The sequence below is a fragment of the Protobothrops mucrosquamatus genome, unplaced genomic scaffold (genome assembly GCF_001527695.2).
Source record: "Protobothrops mucrosquamatus isolate PMUCROS unplaced genomic scaffold, P.Mucros_1.0 scaffold518, whole genome shotgun sequence".
NCBI classification, from domain to species: Eukaryota; Metazoa; Chordata; class Lepidosauria; order Squamata; family Viperidae; genus Protobothrops; species Protobothrops mucrosquamatus.
In genome coordinates, this window is record NW_015386831.1 from 577,293 (window position 1) to 599,994 (window position 22,702).

The following is a 22,702-nucleotide window of genomic DNA, read 5'->3' on the forward strand; positions in this document are numbered from 1 at the left end:
ATAAATGATCCACATTCAATAAACAATACATTTGTATATAACTATTTTACCTTTCGGCTTTTAGGATATTCAACCTTGCGTCCACCCTACAAAAATTGATGGGAAAATATTACTGGAATGTTATATAATTCAGATTGTTTTAAGTTAGCAGAATAATTCAAGAACCACACATTTTCCAATGTGTCTATAGAAAATCTATTGATAACACTGATCCAATAGTTAAATGTCAATTACACACATGTATATTTACTACATTTAACAGTAAGACCTCAAATAAAAGCTTAATAAAATGTCTTAGCTGCCACCTCCCAATGAAAAAAATATTTCTGATCCAATTATATTTTTACAAAATTCAAAATTTCAAAAACTATTTTTATTTTGAACTTGAAAAATAGAACAGATGATTGAATGGAGCTAAAACTATTCTTTCATTGTTACAGTCTTTTGTGTGTGTGTGTGTGTATCTTATAAACAGGTAGACCTCGACTTACAATAGTTTGTTTAGTGACCGTTCGAAGTTACAACGGCACTGAAAAAAGTGACATGACCATTTTTCATACTTACGACTGTTGTAGCACCCCCATGGTCACATGATCAAAATTTGGATGCTTGGCAACTGGCAAATATTTGTGACAGTTACAGTATCCAGGGGGTCATGTGATCACCTTTTGCAACCTTCTGACGAGCGAAGTCAATGGGGAAACCAGATTCACTTAACAACCAGGTTACTAATTTGACAACTGTAGTGATTCACTTAACAAATGTGGCAAGAAAAGTTGTACAACGGGGCAAAATTCACTTAACAAATTTCTCACTTAGCAACATAAATTTTGGGCTCAATTGTTAAGGAATACCTATATTGTTTTAATTATCTCACCATTTTCAAGGGCTTCAGAGACCTAATATATGCCTCTTTTTTCTCCCAGCATGACAGATCAGGATATTCTCCTGGTTCCAACATTAAAGGGATTCCCTGGTAACCAGGTTCTTCATAAAGTAGCCATCTAGAAATGAAAAACAGTATGGTGTTTATAGGAAAATTCAAAAATGTTCAGAGAATATATGATATTAAGAATGTCTCCTCTGGCTATTATCTAGATGAGAGATTGGATGGACAGAAATTCAAACATGTTTACCAGTGAAACAAAGATTGTTCATTAAATTGTTTATCGCCTACATATTATCCAGCGGATCTTGTGCTATTATATAATAATAAAATCAAATCAGACAAACTTCCATTTAAATCACACAATTTAAATAAATGAAGCATTTAAAGGGTAAAAGGTAGGGTCACTCTGTAAACACTAAAGCAAAAATGTGAGAGGAAAGGCTAGACTTTCACCAGTAAATGTTTTTGTTATGTGATTTTACAAAATTAGTTAATAGTAAATGTTTTCAGCCCAAATAAGTGATAGCATCTAGACAAGTTTGACTGATCTCAGAAAGCCTGGTTAACACTTGAATAGAAGGTTACCAGGAAATCTAAAGGCTGTAGTCTAGACTGCGAAGTTTTTTTGTGTTTTTTTTAAACATACTTATGTGTTGTTGCTAAGAAAACTACAGAAACCTTTCCTGTGGTCAAGCTCATGTTGAAGGAAAGATTATATTTAGTTACAGGATTTTAAAGTGCCAGATTGATGTCAGTGAATAGCTATAATGAAATGCATATAAATACTTTGCCAAGACATGTATTGTAGCTTCATTCATATCCACACCCACCAGAAGAAGCATTCCCAATATACCCAGTAATGCTATGATTCATATTCATAATGCACTTTGGAGAATGATGAAACCCAATTTTGTTTTTTATACTGCTATCTTCAGAAGCTGACACAGGAATTAGAATCAATTATTGTATAATTAAACATTATACATTTGTCCTGTCTGAGAATTCAACAGCAAATAAACCTTTTTGTATCACCGACAATTTTGAAAAATATTGCTGATAAAGAACTCCTTGCATAATGAAAATGTATACAACCTAAGACTCAGTACAGCAATAGAATCTCATTTCAGCTTTTTTTATTCATGTTTTGGTTTATCAGATTTATATTCTATCTTTCTTTCAATCTGGCATAAGACCTGCTGTCTATAAAGTAACTGTTGTACTTCTAAATATTTCTTGTCTGCACACATTTCTCTATACAATTTTAATTTTCATATCTATACCCACACCCTTTATCTTAGATACTCAAAGATTCTAAGCAAGTTTTAATTGATCACATGTACTCAGCAACTACCCAAGATGCTAGAGCTATTTATCCAAGGCAATTCTTCGTTCAGTAAAGTGCAAACTTCCACATAGTTTTATAAACATTAATACAAAATTATTCTTGGGCATGTAATAGCTACAACCAAGATTTCAGTCTAGATGCATTTATGCTCGTAAGAAGACCAAAGATATATTAAATAACTACCAAAATGTCTATCAGATATTGTATCACAAAATAAGCTGCCTACAGTATATGTTATATTGTATCACAAAATAAGCTACCTACAGTATATGTTATACAGTATATAACATATACTGTAATAACTATCCTGAAATAACTATCACTTCTAAAAACAACTGTGAGCTATAAGATATGTAACAGATTCAGGGTTATCCAATAACTACAGCTAATATACATATTCACATACTTACATGCCCCAAGACACTTGGATAGAACATGTCTTCTGAGAAGAACCAAGTCGCATTTCTTCAGTATCATCAAAATATGCATTTACTAAACCTAATCCTTGTGGTTCTGTAAATAGGTCAATTCGGCAAATTCTATAATCCTGAAAATTTATAAAATTTAAATTAAGTAGGTATAGCCAAATTGCTCTTACCTTGTCAGTTCTGATCTCTAATAGCATCTAAAAACATCATGCCCTGTTCACCTGTCAGCTTGATTATTGCAATGTGCTTTATATGGGGTTGCCCTTCAAGACCACCCAGAAGCTTCAGTTGATCCAGAATGCAATGAACAAATAGTGATGGGCATGCTTCTGTATGGCCCATGTGACCCTCTGCTTTATAAACTGCACTGGTTGCCAGTGTGCTTCTGGGTGTAATTCAAGATGCTGGTTACTACTTATAAACCCCTACATAGCACTGGGCCTGGTTATCTGAGGGACCACCGTCTTCCTGGCCAGGTCAATCTGACAGGGTTGGTCTGCACTGGGTTCTATCAATTAAACAGTCTATCAGCATCTCTGAAACACATCTTTTCTACAGCGACACCTATCCTCTGAAATAAGGTTCCTTCCAAGATATGAGCGGCCCCCGCTTTATTTTTATTTTGAAGGGGCCTGAAGATGGGCTTCTTGACCCAAGTCTTTGGTGAGGATGATTACTGACTGTCTCTTTCTTTTCCTGGCCAACCTCTAGGTTTGTTTTCTCTGCCATTTCTGTTCTTTTGTATTGGTTTTCTGGTTCTGTGTTGTTCCTTTTTAAAAATGGAACAATTTGTAATCCACCCCAGAGTATATATTATTAATTATAAATACGGAAATGAATCAAAATCAGAATCAAACAAATTAAATCATGTGTGTGAATGCCAATACAAATGCACAACCATATCCCCTACTAAATTACAACACTGTGTTACCCAATCCCAAACTAATAGGGCATATTTCATAAATACTGATCTTACAATGATGATAAAAGATATACAACTGCATTTCTCTGTATTTTAGGGCGTTTCAATTGTACCTAAATGTTGGTGGAGTTTCTCTTGCTATATATATTGAAATCACTTCAAAGGGATTCAGAAAATTAATTTTTCCATAATAAGATTGTCTTTGATAGGATATAGAATCCTCCATGTGAAAATTAAAAGAATGGAATTATATAATTAGTCTATGCCAGGGGTAGTCAACCTTGGCTCTTTTATGACTCGTGGACTTCAACTCCCAGAATTCCTGAGCCAGCACAGCTGGCTCAGGAATTCTGGGAGTTGAAGTCCACGAGTCATAAAAGAGCCAAGGTTGACTACCCCTGGTCTATGCCATTCATCATGGCTGATATATGTAGTCTATCTTATATCTTTCCAATTTCCCTCTTAATTCCCTATATTTATTCAACCATAAAGGGACTAAAGGGGTGCGATGGCCAACTGGTTAAGATGATGGGCTTATCAGCTGCAAGGTTGGTAGTTTGAAACCAAGCACTGCATGATGGAATGAGCGTCCGTTACTTGTCCCAGCAACTGCCATCATAGCAGTTTGAAAGCATGCAAATGCAAGTAGACAAATAGGTACCACTTTGGTGGGCAAGTAACAGTGTTCCTTGTGCTTTTGGCATATAGTCATGCCGGCCATATGACCATGGAAGCGTCTTTGGACAAGGCTGGCTCTTTGGCTGTGAATCAGCACCGTCCCCTAGAGTTGGATATGACTGGTAGGGGAAACCTTACCCTTTTTTTTTAAGGACTACTGAGGTGCCATTGATTATTTACAGCAGAGGCAGAGGAAGCATTTAGGTATGGGTTAGCCTACACTGTGGCTTTGTTTAAAATCCCATCACTAGAACACAGAGCTGTTCACATAGGTTCATCTCCCTTATTTCTCTTCGTTCTAGCTGGAGAATATCACACTCTTACATATGCACAAGATTTATGTATAATTTTTATGTATAATTTACTAGAGTAAATCTGAGCAGCATTGGATAGAACTACACATAAAATCAAATTGTGAGTGTTGTAATTTCACTCCTTACTTGCCTTTACTACATGCCTGACTGAACCAATCACAATAGGCTCGGGAGCTTTGCACGTATCTTCATTATTGTCCAATGCTTCTTCCCCCCAAAGATTTGAGAATTCCAATTCTCCTTCTTCCATCGGAATAGAAACTCCTTCAAAATTTGGTTTTTCATACAGAATCCAACTATAATACCAGAAGATAAATAAAATTATTGGCATGCATCAAATACCTATTAATTCCTACTGACAACTATTTATAATTTCGAGCAAAAAACTTAATGTGATTTTTAAAATACTAGTGCAGAATTATTATAAAAAGTAACAAACAGGTGGTTAAAGATTGGTGCATGTTTCTACTTAAATGAGTGGCTCATTCGATGATGAACTAGCAATAGCAATAGCACTTAGACTTACATACTGCTTCACAGTGCTTTATATAGCCCATTCTAAGCGGTTTCCAGTGTCAGCCTATTGCCCCCAACAATCTGTGTCTCATTTTAGCGACTTGGAAGGATGGAAGGCTGAGTCAACCTTGAGCTGGTGAGGATCGAACTCTTGGCAGTGAGCTGAATTAGCCTGCAATACTGCGTTCTAACCACTGCACCACCATAGCTCCAACTAGTGAACTTAGGTCATGCAAATCCCTTCATACGTTCCCAATTCAATCCTAGGCTGTGTGTGTCCATTATATAATAGATATGAGAGGTACACGGCGGGGGGAGGGGGGAAGACAGAAATTAAGGAGGAACTGTTGTTCTATCAGTAGACAAACAGAACCCAAATATCCTTCATATATATTTCTGCTTCATTTTTAGGACTGACAAAGAAATCATAGTAATTTTCTATATATTCTCTATATTATGAAACTTTTTCATCCACCCAATCTTTTCTCCACATATGTATCTAATAAACAAACTAAGATTGTGGGTGCTTTTTCTCCAAATGGACACAATGATATGCTTAAATCTACCAAGATGTTTGTATTCCTGACATTAATGCATAGAACATGACTCATCTACAAGGGCAGCAATAGTACTGAATGACTCTTTTATGTACTTAAAAAAATAATCAATGTACATAGTATAACTAGTACTGTGCATATGCACGACTACTAAAATAATCAAGTATTGAAACAAACTGAGAATAAATCCTCTCATATAATCCTGCTATGTAAATGTAACAATAAACCCATATAATTTACCACAAAGCAGTTGAGTGAGAAGGTGACTAAAAGTAACATCCTACTTTCTTCAGCATACGAGTATTAACTTGTCTGACATAAGGCAACAATCACTAAGAGAGAAGATCTTGCTAGTGCTTGAGGGAGAGTGATGCCATTTTCAAGAGATCAGAATGAAGATCAAGAAGATAGGCTGGGAAATAGAAAATAGATATCCAGAAGTAATTCCAAATAAAGGCAGAAATCAAAGCAAGCCAAACCTCAGGTGCAAGAAGTACAGAGCTTAAATCAGATTTTAATGCCAATTTCTTTTTTAAAAAGTGGAAAATAAGCCCCTCAGTTGTGTCCAAAGCCACATAGTTAGTTAGTAAATTAAAAACAAGCAAGCTGTAAAAAAGAATTGAATGAAAGGATATACTATAAGAAGGCGAAAAGAAAAGTGACAGAATAATACTGCGTCTCATGTACTAGATTTTATGTAAGGTCACCATGTTTATTTGCAATTGCTAATTACTTTAGCAATTTAGCAGTAATTATGGACAGGAGTTTATGTCAAGGAGTCCACTTGTGCAATTTGGAATTAGCATGGCAGTCTTGTGATCTCATAATGCTGGAGCTCATTAGCATTTCTTTTGCCATGGTGCCTTACCATCTTACTTGTTATACTACATAAAAGGTTACAGTTCCCCCACAATGCCAGCATTTCCCTAATTCTCCCAATGATGTCAATTTTAAGCCATCAATGTGGAGGAACTCTGAAGAGGACTAACTCATGGGATGTGCACTAGGAATTGAAATGTGTATTGCTCTTTTATACTCCTTTTTTATACAGAGCATAACTGAACACCTGGTCAACTGGCAAATATAAACAGTGGAATGTTTTGTTTAGGTTTTGTGAATTTCACAAAGAATGAATGTATCAAGCAAGATGTTTGAAAAAAGACATGTAGCATATTATCATGGCAAAACAAAGGAAAGAAACTAACAATCGTTCAAAGCGATTGAAAACAATTAAGTGCTCAGTCATAGGCTGCTATGGAAATTTTTGAAATCTTCTACAAAGATAAACTTCATGTAAGTATTTCTATACTTCTATTATGCTTTCATCATTTTATCCTATTCATCAGCTTGATAGCATCTTGTGGAAGATGGCAGATTTTAGAAATGAATTTTAAAATGAAAATGAAAAAAAATTCTTGAACTATTTTAATTCTATCCCTTTAAAAATTAAAATCTAATTCTAGATACAAACATGATAGTCATGTCTTCCTGCTTCAAACCAAGCTCTTTTGCTTTACGTAAAAAATTCCTATTTCTGCGACATCCTTGAACTTCATTGGTTGCATTCTCTCTATCCTTGGCTTTACTAAGGCTTTGATAGTTGCAGCAATTCTGCCATAGAAAACAGATCATTATTTGATAAACGCAGTAAAACAAGCTCTCTCCAGCTTTCGGTTAAGAAATCCAGGAAAAATCTTTAAGAAAGTCCAGCATTCAATAATATTTAAAGCTAGATTTCTGGTTATTTTTTCCAAGGCAGAAACTAGTACTCATTTGACAGAAATAAGACTTTTAAAAATTATAGGCAAAGCTTTTAAAACATCAAAGAAAAAAAAACAAGAATATATAAGCAAAGCTAACAATAAAGGTTCTATAAATATTAGATTATACCTGTTACAACACTTTAAAACATGTCTTAAAAACACTTCAGAGAAAACTTGTTTAGTCAAGCTTAGCTAGAAAACAGGCATGACGCCAACCGGAAAATTTGCTGAAGAAATAAGAAAGCCACTTTTACATAGAAAGGGAATAGGCAGCAATATGACAGGATACACAACTAAAGGAAATAAGTAAGAGACTGGAGGCCTCTGTTCTTACCATCCTCGGATGACTTTAATTAAAATCACAGGCGACAATTTCCAAGAGGTGCAATCCAACACATCATGAAAAACTTCAAAACTACTTTCAGAAGCATCTGGTTTATTGTAAATCATGATCTGTATTTTTTTAAAAGAAATTCAGTCTCATTTAATCCAACAAGAAAATTACAATAAAACAACAAGCATTAATGAAGGAAAGCTGTCTTACCTTTCCAGGTCTAGGATTAATTTTATTCTGGTTTTTTCCTGAAAATGCCTATGGAAAGCAAAGGGGAATAAACTGTAAAAAATCAAGCATGAAATGGACATGTTCTATTTTCACAGCAGTCTAACCCTGAGCTCATAGCTCCAGCCTCATAGCACCGCAGCGAATCCAAACTGCTTTGGTACAAATGAGTATGGAGACACTCATGGTATGGATGTTTGTCTTTTTCTATGCTTTAATTTGGCGGGAGGGAATGGGTATGTAACATATCTTCTCATGCAGTGCAAAGAAATATTTTGGACCACCTGAAAAATTGATCTAAATTTTTTCTTAAATTTAGAATTATTTATAAAATATTTTTAGTGTTAAAGAATGCTGGGATCCTCTGAGCTTTCCTGGCATCTACAAGCCTGATTCCCAATAAGCCTAACTTTGGAGCTTTTCAAGATTGGGATTTCTCAATGAAAAGAAGCCCACTATGAGCTGGGCGATTTTGTACTGATTGTTTCTTGTACAGAAACTTACACAGAGTTGCTAGCCTTGGAAGATACCAGAAAACAACATATGTGCTCTGGGATTATTTCAGTGACTATAGGATTCACCTCTGAAATTCACATTCAGTACATTTAAAAATTGTTAGCATTTCTCAATTATGATGGAATAAACCTTCCTACCTAACATGGATTTATCCCTAATTTACATATTTGAAAGTATAACTGTTCCTGCATCAGACAAGTTGTTCCTACAAAACATTGATCAAATGCAGATATGTATACTGAAATCCTTTCAATTTACCCACAAAGGCCGATTTTTCCTGAAAGTTTCCAAGACTGATCAGAGAGCTAAAAGAGAACTGTGCCCTAAGAATACATCTTTATTAGCTAAATGTGCTGTATCTCTTCTGTTATTCTGTGCAAGTAATTTTTTTTAATATTAATGCAATTCATCCCATTGACTACACTGTGTGGAACAGTTAGGACAGTGAAGATAGGGTAAAACTTCTGAAAATCAGTACAAAGAACCTTTTTAATGTAATGTATTATAAGTTAAAATAGTTTCTAAATACGTCCTCAATATTAAAGATATGGAATTAGATTGTGATTATTACTGTCAGGGAGGTTGCTGTCAAAGGTTGGTATGTGCAATAATTGATTAATATAGATAATCGTGGAATGGAAGTTCAAATTCATGAGGCATTTTTTTCTGGACTTGACAGTACTTATGGAAAGCACAGATGACAGCACTATGGCCACCAGCATCTTTTACCAGTCTAAGCTATTATATTTATTTAGAGAATATTGATCTCATCTTAACTACCTGAGCAACATATAGACACTCATACACATATCCCTAAGCAATTGCTGGGCTTATACTATTGGGATATATTATTCTAATCTGTGCCAATTAAACAGATTATTGTGCCATTTTCTGGTTCAATTCAAAGTATTATTAAAAGGAAAGTAGTGTGGTGGATGTGCCTTTGAAAGGGGAGGTAGTGTGTTTCCCAGGGAGGAGGAAACACATTCCAAGCTCTCTCTCTGTGTGTGTGTGTGTGTGTGTGTGTGAGAGAGAGAGAGAGAGAGAGAGAGAGAGAGAGAGAGAGAGAGAGAGANATTTTGGACCACCTGAAAAATTGATCTAAATTTTTTCTTAAATTTAGAATTATTTATAAAATATTTTTAGTGTTAAAGAATGCTGGGATCCTCTGAGCTTTCCTGGCATCTACAAGCCTGATTCCCAATAAGCCTAACTTTGGAGCTTTTCAAGATTGGGATTTCTCAATGAAAAGAAGCCCACTATGAGCTGGGCGATCTTGTACTGATTGTTTCTTGTACAGAAACTTACACAGAGTTGCTAGCCTTGGAAGATACCAGAAAACAACATATGTGCTCTGGGATTATTTCAGTGAGTATAGGATTCACCTCTGAAATTCACATTCAGTACATTTAAAAATTGTTAGCATTTCTCAATATGATGGAATAAACCTTCCTACCTAACATGGATTTATCCCTAATTTACATATTTGAAAGTATAACTGTTCCTGCATCAGACAAGTTGTTCCTACAAAACATTGATCAAATGCAGATATGTATACTGAAATCCTTTCAATTTACCCACAAAGGCCGATTTTTCCTGAAAGTTTCCAAGACTGATCAGAGAGCTAAAAGAGAACTGTGCCCTAAGAATACATCTTTATTAGCTAAATGTGATGTATCTCTTCTGTTATTCTGTGCAAGTAATTTTTTTTTATATTAATGCAATTCATCCCATTGACTACACTGTGTGGAACAGTTAGGACAGTGAAGATAGGGTAAAACTTCTGAAAATCAGTACAAAGAACCTTTTTAATGTAATGTATTATAAGTTAAAATAGTTTCTAAATACGTCCTAAATATTGATTAAAGATATGGAATTAGATTGTGATTATTACTGTCAGGGAGGTTGCTGTCAAAGGTTGGTATGTGCAATAACTGATTAATATAGATAATCGTGGAATGGAAGTTCAAATTCATGAGGCAGACTTTTTTCTGGACTTGACAGTACTTATGGAAAGCACAGATGACAGCACTATGGCCACCAGCATCTTTTACCAGTCTAAGCTATTATATTTATTTAGAGAATATTGATCTCATCTTAACTACCTGAGCAACATATATGTATAGACACTCATACACATATCCCTAAGCAATTGCTGGGCTTATACTACTGGGATATATTATTCTAATCTGTGCCAATTAAACAGATTATTGTGCCATTTTCTGGTTCAATTCAAAGTATTATTAAAAGGGAAAGTAGTGTGGTGGATGTGCCTTTGAAAGGGGAGGTGGTGTGTTTCCCAGGGAGGAGGAAACACATTCCAAGCTCTCTCTCTCTCTCTCTCTCTCTCTCTCTCTCTCTCTCTCTCTCTCTCTCTCTCTCTCTCTGTGTGTGTGTGTGTGTGTGTGAGAGAGAGCGAGAGCGATAGACAGACAGAAAGAGAGAGAGGAGAGAGCGATAGACAGACAGAGAGAGCGAGAGCGATAGACAGAGAGAGAGAGAGAGAGAGAGAGAGAGAGAGAGAGAGAGAGGGAGGGGGAGAGGGAGAGAGAGAGAGAGGGGGGGGGGAAGAGAGACAAGAGTCAACACAGACCAGAACTGGATCGAAGATAGTGAGTTAAGATAGCCACTCCCTAGTATCTATCAGAGTACATCCATTAGGGTGAGAGTAGTATTCATTTAGTCTGGCAAGATTCTGTCTATTGGGTGTAAGTAGATAAAGAACTGAACTTTGGCTGGATTGTTCTCTGCTGTTCTTGGGCTTGGCCTGATAGGCAGGTAGCAGACTGAATCCAAGTCACTTGGAAGATCTGTCTATGCCAGGATGAATCTGAATCCTAGACATCAACATCAGAGACTTGGCTTGTTGGCTGTCTTTAGGGTTAGTCAGATTCTAGGTACTAGAACCAAGACCCCTTGCAAGGGACACAATATTGACATCTTCCATCTTGGTATTCAGGCACAAAACTGCAGCTTTGGAAGGGGCCGTTTAGATCAATCCCCTATGCAGTAGAGGAAAATGAATGAAAGCATGCCTGAAAAAATGGATATCTAATCTCCACTTGAACACATTCAATGATGAAGAACACACTCTTGCTTCTATGTTGACTCCAATTCACTTCAATCTTTTTGTATGGTCACAGACCAGAACAAAAATTAAAATATTAAAATAAAACAGAACACAATTCTCAGTTGAACTCTCCTTACGGTGAGAAAATCTTTTCTAACATTCAGTCAGAATGGATCTTCTAATTCAGGGGTCTCCAACCTTGGCAACTTTAAGATTTGTGGACTTCAACTCCCAGAATTCCACAAGTCTTAAAATTGCCAAGGTTGGAGATTCCTGTTCTAATTTAAATCTATTATCCAAGTTCTGCACTCTGAGGTAATAGAAAGTAAGTATTGACTTCCTTCTGTTTCATAACCCTTCACATATTTGAATAGTACTATCAAATAGTTCCTCCCTCCTGTGCACTAGTTTTCTTTTCTCAAGGATAACCATTCCTTGTTCCCTAAGTCTCCCCTCATAGATTATCTTTGTTGCTTTTCTCTGAACCTGTGATTTCTCTACATCCTCGTTGTATAGTGTCCTACCCAAAATAAAGTAGGACCATGCAACATTGCTTTCAGTGTAAATAACTTCCAAATGTAGTTGAAAACTGCATTTATTTGTTTTTTGCAATCAGATAATTCTCTTTATTGTCAACTACTATTTTAGGATCTTTCTTATCAGTACTATTGTCAAAGTAGCTCCCATTGTACCTGTGCTTCTGTCTAATCTATAAATAAATAATTGCACATTTGTCTTATATTTTATTTTTACCCATGTATGGGTACAATTTTAGCTGTTCTTGGCAGTATCATTTTTTCTCAGAGGGATTAGCAAAAATGTATCAAGACCTTTCCCCCCAGAATGACAGTCCTGAGTAGGTTGGGATATTTTATTGTGATATGCATAATCACAATATACTGCTAAACCAGATTTTTTTGATACAAAGAAAATGGCAATGACATTTTCAGATGAATGTTTAATGAAGGAAAAACCGTTTATCAATCCAAATTGTCATTTTCAATATTCTTATAGCAACTCACATTGCTGATTTTAGTTTTGCTTTTAAAAGTTCAAAACGACTGTACTTCACTGAAGTGAAAGAATAAAAACATGAAGTCAAAAATTCACTTCACTATGCAGAAATTTTCAAAATTTCTAGATAGATTGCATTCAACCCACCTCAATAGCTAAGAATTCATTTGAGTCACACTGACCAGGTTTCAACCAGTTTGAAAAACTGTTTTCAAGGCTTCCAAAATTTGGCATTTGTAAAATTCTCTCTTTTTTTGCATCATCGGTTTGTAAATATTTATCCATATAGTTCGGCGCTTTGAAACCTGAAAGAGGCTACACAGAAAATAAAACAAATGATTGGCTGCAGGTGAAATATATTTCAGGTAACATATATTTCAGATGACATACATGTATAAAATAACGTACAATAACATGGCACGTAAAATATATTTCAGATAAAATGTATTTCAGATAACATGCACAGTGATAAAACAATTACCTCGGATTTCTGAGTTAAATCAAATATTAGAGGAGGTATTCCTGGAGAAGTGGCACTCTTCTGAGATGCAAAAGATGTTGTGATCGTGTTTACAGTGGTTACAGATGGGGTAAACATTTTTTCTTTAGTTACGGGAGCTAGCAGACTGGAGAAGATGGTGCTGTTTTCAAGTCGAGATCTCTTGATGTCACCGTCTGTATTGTCCTTGCTCTCTTTCCCACACATTTCCTGCATGAGAGCTGAATCTGCTCTACCGGGTAACTTCAGGGACTGGAGAAAAAGGCTGTTTTCAGCAGAGGCCCGCTTGGGTTTAATCCTAGCCTCAGTCTCTAAGCTTTGCAATTTTAACTGGACAGATGGAGTTAGATCTTGTGATCTGTCTCTCTTTATTCCCAATCCCACAGTAAATATATTAGGGTCAAATATTTTCTCTAAATTGTCCTCGTGAATTGGAGGCATTGCAAAGTGAGGGGCAGGAGGCTTTGGAAGTTTCTGCTTTTTCTTTTTCTGAGGTATACAAACAGAACTGTCTAGATTTTTAAGTGTTTCTGTAAACCTGGCCATATCTGAAGGAGAGTCACAAACGCCATCAGTGCTGCTGCCTTCAGAAACATTACAACCACTGCTTTGATTTTCTTGCCCACTGTTGTTGTGTTCAAATTCTTGGTTGTCTTCCGAAACCGTATTAATCACCTTTTGGTCTTTATTTTCAATCTGGTTTAATTCTGATTTTTGGGGTGTCAGATCAGACTGCAGCAAAGATTTATCATTATTATTGGGAAAATAATGATCTGAGCTCAAGGAAAATGTCTCTTCACTTTCAGGAGATAAGGAAATGGCATTCATACTCCAATTATTTGCTTCTGTTTCTTCATTCTGCAATATAGATGAAACATTATCTAGGTCTTTGACCTTGACTAATTCTGTATCAATTTTTGTAGAAGTGAAATCATTCACTTCATTACCCTCTACTTTGTCATTCTCACTGACTTGAGATTTAACAACTTTTCCAAGTTCTTCATTTTTTCTAACATCCTCACATGTAACGTTTGCCTCAATCTTTCCCTGTGACTTAATGTTTACGTCTGAAGAGATTTCTTTTACTTTTGTGCCATTTTGCAGTAATTTCTGATGATGATTTCCTTTATTTGTTACTCTGTTAGTCTGTTCACTTTCAGTTGGCTGTCGTCCAAACTTCAACTTCGCTCTGCCAACAAATGTATTTGATACGGAACCTCTTTTTGAAGTAGGAGCATCAGCAGATTGATTTTGATTATTTTGTCTGCTTTCAAACATCGATATTTTATTGGCAATACTGAAGTTAATTTTAACTTTGTCTGTAGAATCTTGCTCATTTTGCATATCTTCCAGGCTTTTCGAAGCTTTAAGGTTTAGTTCAACATTCTTTGGTTTAGCTGGCCTGTAAAAATAAAATAATAAAAAGTAATAAAATATTTTAATAATATTTGCTTCAAGGAGAATTTTCTTCTAAATTTAATTTATGGAGCAGTTATGCCTATGTTTAGGAATTACTGTATTTCCAAATAAACACATAACAACTTGTACTACATATTGCACTGACATACTTCCTATTAATGGTAGAATTATAATCTTGTTTTCTAAAAGCAGAATCCTAAATATGTCTCCTAAGAAGTATTTCCCACTGAGTCATTGAATTTAATATGTATAAAAATGTACAAAATAATACTCTAATAATTCAAAGGAATAGTAAAATGAAACTAATTCTAAGTGAACCTGTGACAAAATTTTAAATATAGCATCAGAAAAAGTCATACAAAGAAATGTAATTTTTTAAGCCATATAGTTTAACGTAGGAACATTGGTTTCTTAGCAACTTATTGATTCCTTCTCTTTTAATGTTAAGTCATAGGCTTTAGTGCATAAAAATTTACATTTACTATTGGAGGCTTTCACTTTTTCTTTCTGTGAAGTCATGAAGTCCAAATATGTTCTCCATTTTCACTTTGAAAAGTTCTCTTTCTTTGCATTTTTTAAAATCAATTTTTGATCATATATTTTATTTCTTGATAATGCTACTGGCATGCATGTATGTGTGTGTGTGTATGCATGCCCCCCTCACAAATACACTATAAGAGAGAGCTGAGTGTGAGGTAAATTTGAGATCTGATTGTTTTAAAAAGCTATCATAAATTACACACACACACACATTCGACATTTATTCAAAAATATCTAACCTTTATTTTGTCCTCTTAAAAAGCTTTATATTATCTTATTTCACTTTGTCCTTTAAATACCAAGGCTTATTAATGAAGCAAAGAATTGAGGATTCAAGTGCTTTTGCATATTGCTATGACTCATTAAATTCATATTATTGTGTTCACTGAGCAGAAGAGACAAAAAGTTTCTAGTCTAGATAGACCTAAAGTAGATGAGATATGTAAACTGAATCAAACCATTATGTTCATTTACTAATTCAGAACCAAAGGGGTTTTTAAAAAGAAAGCTGAAAATGACCACTTTCTCTGGAACAGCATCTACAATCTTGCAATGTAATTAATATATTTTTCTTTTTAAAAAATAAAAAAGTGATACCAATGTTTTTCTTCTCTTCATAAGAATAAGGAAGCATAACCCGGTTCAAAAATTAATTTGTAAGCAATTAAATGGGAAATGCTTAAGTCCTTCATACTTATAATTTTTACAAATTCCTAAAGGGAATATCTTGGAATTAGTGTTATTAACTTCGAAGAGTTAGAATGGGATGCCAAATTTGAGGAACATTGGTTAAAGAAAATTATAAAAGAACAGGCAATCCCTTGAAAGATGTTGAAGCTAATGCTTTGTTTTATTCTAAGGGAGCAAAGTGAAGGAAGCCAATTCTTGAACCGTTTAAGGTTCTCAGAGTGCAACAGAACACACAGTGCCTACAGCAGTAATTCATAGTCTTTGCTGGAAACTATATCAACGGATGTGTCAGAACTGGAAAGCAATGCAAACTGATTGCAGATGATTGCTCACCCGAGGATCATGAAAAATGACGCTAATATCTTCCTGTCAAGCATATTTACATAGACGTACATTCCATTGATTTCAACATAATTTATTTCAAAGCATGGCTGCTTTTTGTCTATCCTAATATCCTTACTCAGAAGTGCTGCCAGTTTTAGTCCTAAGAAAATATATTTGCAATTCCAAGTGTGTTATACACATTTAGTTCAATTTCAGTGAACTTAAATTCAATGTAAATGGATTTGGATGTATATTATGGCTATATAAAGCATTCAAAGGAAAGCTTCACAATGTGTGTCGGCACAAATAAAACATCCCTTCTTATACTGATGAAGTGGAAAGCTTCACATACTTTCTTCAAGACATTTTTCAGGTTGCATGTATGTACATGCCCTGACAATATTTCACCTGGAACTGCTGACAAAACAAGGCTGCTATGCATGCAAACACATGTGAAGATAACCTTGGAAAACTTTTGAAGTTTGAAGGTCATGGAGACCCCAATGCTTTGAAATAAGGTTTTCTTCACACCAGCATACTTTATGAAATATTTCTTTTAATACTTCGCACAGTCCTAATTTATGGTACAATTTTGTAATTAAGTGCTAAGAAGTATCAGTATGTTTAAAGAAGCTTATTTTATATATTTGTATATGAAATGTAAATATGGACCAAACTGTTGGGTTAGCCACAAATCTTTTACATAACAAACTACCAAACTGTAATTTTGAATGCAGCAAAAGAAAAGTATTAAGCAAATTGGAATATCAACTATATTAATTTGAATTCAAATAAAAGAAATCAAATTTAGCATGGGATTCAAGGTTACTATTTCGCTTCCAGACAAATATTTGGATCTATCAAGGAAGAAATACAATAACAGAAGAAAACAAGAGATGTACATTTTGGGAAATATCTAGAATTGTATGTTGGTTATCGGACACTGGTATTTATTAATAGAAACAGCTCGTGCTTCTCCATTCTGTTAGCCTTTCTGAAAAACCAATTTGGATTGAAGTTTTAATATAATACTATTTTGGATATATACCTATTAAGAAGAGTAGCTAGATTCACCTATTTTAAATGCTTAATACCAGAGATGCAAGATACTGTATGTCAGTTTATATATAGTAGTACTGTAATTGTCTTCCCAGGTTCACAGAATATACAAAACCAAAATTAATTAAGCATATAAATTATAGGACCAATTTATAATGCTATCATTAATTCTTTGTATCCTGCACAAATTTAATTTTCAATTTCTATATAACATTATACTTATAGGTTTTGTGAGCAAAGTTTATAGATAGGCCTCCAAAGATAATTAATTTATTAATTAAATGTGATGACCGCACCTAATCTATTATTGCAGATCATCATATCAGAGTGCACAGATATCATATATGTTTTTTAAAAGAGCAGCTATGCTTCCTCTCTCCCTCCTAAATCAAATTTAAACTGTAATATATTTTACTTTTCAAAATCTGTATATGGATTCCAAATAAAACACCTTTAGTTTGTAAAGTTCAGTGTACTTTCAGATACAGTTTAAACCTGGAGGGATAGATGGGTGCATTCTTCTCTTACAAATCATACAACTGTACCTGAAAAAATGTCATGGATTCACTTATCCTATCCTGAAGAGATCTCATGTAAATTAATATGGGCACAAAACTATGTTTTTAAAAAATTGTTCAGGGAAGCCATCTCAATTTTTGTTTTTTGTTATCAGGAACTTTGCTTCAGAACATTATGTTATTCCAAATGTACTATACCAGGGGTAGGCAACCTTGGCTCTTTTACGACTCGTGGACTTCAACTCCCAGAATTCCTGAGCCAGAATGGCTCAGCTTGGAAACCTCTCCCTTTTCCCTCAGCATGGCTGGCTCAGGAATTCTGGGAGCTGAAGTCCACGAGTCATAAAAGAGCCAAGGTTGCCTACCCCTGTATTATACATAACAGAAAATAAGGCTTACAACATTATTAACAAAATCCATCACTCTGCAATTCAATTCATCTGCAGCATGATCGCTTGAAATTTATCTTTCAAGATAAAACTCCATGTGGAAAAGTTTCATTTGTAATTTATGAACTGAATAATTAGAATCTGTGCAGCTGCTTGGGCAATTGGTTCACATATACGTTTATTATGTGTAAAATCTGCATATGAACCTGTACCATTTACCTACAAATTGGCACTAAAATTCTTCTCCAAGTACAAGAATTCTATTAAATCATCTGACATAGAGACAAGTTGTTCTTGAGCCTGAAAAAACACTAACTTGTAATGATAGATTGGAAACCATACAGGTACACTCTGTATTCAAACTATAATATGCTTAATACAAATAGAAACAAGATTGTAACTGTCCAAAACTAGGTTTCTGCCAACTATTTCAGAAATTCTGCTATCTTTAATCAATGACAAGATCCAACTGACAACACTGTTGCCCCAATATTGTTGTTCTGGTTTTATAGAAAGGAACTTTACTAGAGCTTGCAGCTGGGACAGAGAGGATAATTGCAATGGGGAGAAAGGCAGAGGACCTCTAGATGTAATTGTCTCTTCAGTGGATGGAGGGAAGGGGAAATTTTAGAGAGGGAGAAGTCAGGGAAACATTAACCATCTCCAATTAGCTCCACTAACGTTTTTATTAAAAGAAACAAAAAACAACTCCAGGAATAAATTTAAATGAGTAATAATGGTTAAGACCATGGTTAAGACCATGGTTAAGACCATGCATTGCAAGAGGCATAAAGAAATTTGCCCTACTCCTAAAAGATTTTCGATAATATTTTAATATATAGGTTGTCCTCAACTTACAACCACAATTGAGTCCAACATTTCTGTTGCTAACCGAGAAAATTGTTAATTGAGTTTTGCCCCATTTTATGACCTTTCTTGCCACAGTTAAGTGAATCCATGCAGTTGTTAAGTTAGCAACACAGTTGTTAAGTGAATCTGCCTTCCCCTTTGACTTTGCTTGTCAACAGATTGCAAAAAGGGATCACATGATCCCGGAACACTGCAACCTTCATAAACATAAACCAGTTGCCAAGCACCTGAATTCTGATCACGTGACCATGGGGATGCTGCAATGATCATAAGTGTGAAAAACAGTCGTAAGTCACTTTTTCAGTGCTGTTTCAACTTTGAACAGTCACTAAATGAATGGTTGCAAGTAAGGACTACCTGTATTTAGCAAAATATTGTTATAACTTGGTGCTGGCTGTAATAAGAGAGAAGTCCAAGAATAGAAAATGGAAAGCACTACTATGCATTGTGCTTCATTAATGAAAGTGAACAAGATGAAAATATTCTATTTTTTTAATAAAGATTTTATTAATTTTCTCTTACATACATATATTAATTTTCAACCAACACGCTGTCTGGGTTTAAAAACGCTAATACATATTCAGTTCCTAAGTATAACTCAGGCACTTATTATCATGTTTGGTGGACATGTGGTAAAGCTAAGGTCTATTGGAAAAAGATACATGCCTGGTTAGAAAAAATGTTGGGAGAACATTTTGATTTTAAACCTGAACTTTTCTTATTAGGTATAATGCCAGAAAAGATTAATAAACAAAGCCTATATTTGGTTTTGCACGTCACAACGGCAGCAAGAATAATTTTTGCACAATATTGGAAAAATGAAGGATTGCCACCGGAGGAAGAACTAATCAGAAAAATATTAGAATGTGCATAGATGGACAGATTAACCATGAGACTGAAAGATAAAGAAGAAACAGAATATCACCAAACTTGGGATTTATTCTATCAATGGCCAGAGGAAAGAATGAAAGATGAAAATATTCTAATTGCCATCAGCTATATATGTTCTAGCAAGTATTTGTAATTATAGTGCTGGAGTTTCTTTCTGACAATTGAAGTATATTATATTCACTTACATTCAAACAAGTAGAGTCCATGCATAAAGGCAGATATTTAGCAGTTAAAATCCCAGCTTATTGAAAGATAGGTGACGTGGGTGGCATATAAATAAATAATGAATATTTCATTTCATCTTATGTAAAACATTAAACTACTTACAGGCTAATTTTTGTTGTGACTGTTCTGGAAACGTCAAGGCATATATTCCTTGGCTTTGCTTCATCCAAATCAGAAGAAATTTGCCTTCCATTGCCTTCTACCTCATCATTTTTATGCTTGTCAGGCGGCAATATAACCTTGCCATCAGAACTTCTGACAGAATACGAATCTTGAGATTCTGTCTTCTCTTCAGGTGGTGACAAAGTGCTGCTACTGCTCACAATGCCTAAAGGAAGAACTACAATGTTTTCATCAGAAGGCAATTCCTCTACTGAAATACATTTGGATGTTGGATTACTATCCATTACGCCGTCACTCTGTCTTTTGGTGGAAGGATTTTTCCCAGGACTTTTTATGCCTATGGGTGAAGGAGGACCTGCATCAGATTGATTCTTTTTTAAGGATTTCTTTTTATACGGGGATGAGGCCGGGCTCTGCTGCTTGCACTTCTCAAAACCCTTATGATTACTTCCAGACCTTATATCATTATTATTCGTAGGAGATATAATCTGTTGACAAGGCCTAAGTTTTCTTTCAGAAGTGCTTATTTTTTCTGAAACCATATCAGAAGGAGTACCATCAAAAACCGGCTCCTCTTTCACAGTATTCTCACTTGCATTTCTATCCCCATTTGGCACATCACTGGAGCTCTGAGATTTTCTCCTCTTTCCAGATTTCCTAATTGCAGGTTTTTTATCCATTATATCTGTGCTGCTACAATCGTCGTCTAATACAACAGCTACTGGTTTATTCAGATTTTGTTGTTCAGCTCTACGAAGAAAAATATCCAATGTCAATATTCTAGAAGGTTGGGGATGCTCATTTTGCTCAGGTTCCACAAAAAATGATCCATCTTTTGAGTCTGCATATTCCGATTCAGCAAACGTAAGAGGCTCCACTAATTCCTTGTGGTTTAATACGATTTGTTCTAGATTTTCATCAGACAGAGTAGATAAACTTTTAAAGAAATCTGGAGTCGTGTCTGTATCAGTGACAAGCTCGTTCTCTCCTTCCAGTGTCTCAAGTGTAAGATTGCTATCAAACACTGTATCTTTTATGGTTTCATTACTACTATGCCAATCAAGTGACCATTCACTGCCAGAAGAAATCCCTTTAGTGTTCCATTCTGAAACAATGTCATTATATAAAGGTGTCAGATCCCTATTGTAAAGATAATCTTCTGAATTGTCAATAGTATTCTGGGTCTTTGATTGATTCTGCTCGTAAATTGAATCAGTAAGAGATTCCTCACTTTTAGATAGATCATTTAGGTCCTCTATTTCTATGGATGCCAATGGGGCTAAATTCTTTTGAGGAGATTCAGGCCTTATACTTTTTATACTTGGTTTTAAAGAAGATTCCTGTGTATTCTTGGGATTTTTTCTCCTCCCCGTAGTAAAAAAATGTCCAAACTTTCCCAAAACCGGCTTCTTTTTTTCTTCCTTCGAAGATTCTGAAGAACGGGTTTTAGACTAGAAAAAAATGGAAAGAAAGAAAGGAAGTGAGATTGTATAATAATCAAAACTTTCTTATTAAACATTTGTTCAAAATAATTAAGAAACTATATCTGAAGTATTTGTTGAATGCTAGAACCTTCTTTGAAAATGGCACTTTAACATATAAAATATTGTATTTTGTAAAATGCATTAAGTGCATTAAGTGAAATCTTGTTGGGAAATCAAAGCAGATGGAAGCACCTAGCTGACTTAAGTGGACCTTAAAATAGGTTTGGAATAGTTCTGTACTTTAGTGGGAGTGCACCAGAATTTCCTAGGTCTGTAAATCATACTGAGAAGTCAGAAAATATCACACAAGGTAGCAATGGCAAACCATTTCTGTGCAGTTGATAAGAAAACCACGTGGACATGTCCTTACAGTTTGCAGAAGGTGACTTTAATTCAAAGCAAACTCTACTTTTTAACAATCCAGCTCTTTGATATCAGATTAAATACCATTCCCAACCCTACCCCGGTTTAAAAAGTTTACTTCTAAATAGTCTAAATTGCTTACTTAAAAAGGTCTCTAAAATGTTATTCTATTAAGAACAAATATCTTTTTGAACTTTCAGCAAAACACAGGGCAACAGATTTTTCTCATGTTTGTACAGTTGTGACATTTTTAATAAGCATGTTTAGTAGACAGTATTTGGGTCATGTTAGTGCATGTGGTAATTTTCAGATCATCTTTTACTTTTAAGGTGTATTTGCATTGCTCACTAAGCCATAAATTAACCACACATGCATTAGATTATTGTGCTGTACAAACTAAGTCCATGTAGTTAATAGCTTAACACATACCCAAAGAAATTAGGCTGAAATTGGGCACTGGTAAATTATATGCAGCCAAACACAAAAATAAAAACAAGAACTAGAGTAAAATCTATTTATTCTAAGTCACCAAGACTGCTAATGTTGATCAGATCCTCTTTGAATTTCTCCAATCGGTATTAAAAATAAAAATAAAAACAAGAACTGGAGTAAAATCTATTTATTCTAAGTCACCAAGACTGCTAATGTTGATCAGGTCCTCTTTGAATTTCTCCAATCTGTATCTTGCAGTCACAGATTTGACTGGGTGCCACAACACACTGCCCCACAAACAA

The 22,702-nt window shown here is 34.9% G+C and overlaps 1 protein-coding gene across 1 annotated transcript in view; it reads right to left on the reverse strand.

Moving 5' to 3' along the window:
- Window positions 1–21,572, reverse strand: part of CRYBG1 (crystallin beta-gamma domain containing 1) — a 46,674-nt gene extending 25,102 nt beyond the window's left edge. Inside the window, exons 1-9 of the mRNA XM_015816897.1 lie at window positions 20,101–21,572; window positions 13,056–14,475; window positions 12,722–12,889; window positions 7,957–8,004; window positions 7,747–7,865; window positions 4,707–4,872; window positions 2,645–2,781; window positions 878–1,004; window positions 51–86 (exon numbers count right to left, since the gene is read on the reverse strand). Coding sequence (XP_015672383.1) covers window positions 51–86; window positions 878–1,004; window positions 2,645–2,781; window positions 4,707–4,872; window positions 7,747–7,865; window positions 7,957–8,004; window positions 12,722–12,889; window positions 13,056–14,475; window positions 20,101–20,801 — 2,922 coding nt within the window. The 5' untranslated portion in view covers window positions 20,802–21,572. The remainder of the gene's footprint in view (window positions 1–50; window positions 87–877; window positions 1,005–2,644; window positions 2,782–4,706; window positions 4,873–7,746; window positions 7,866–7,956; window positions 8,005–12,721; window positions 12,890–13,055; window positions 14,476–20,100) is intronic.
- Window positions 21,573–22,702: the final 1,130 nt, after the last annotated feature.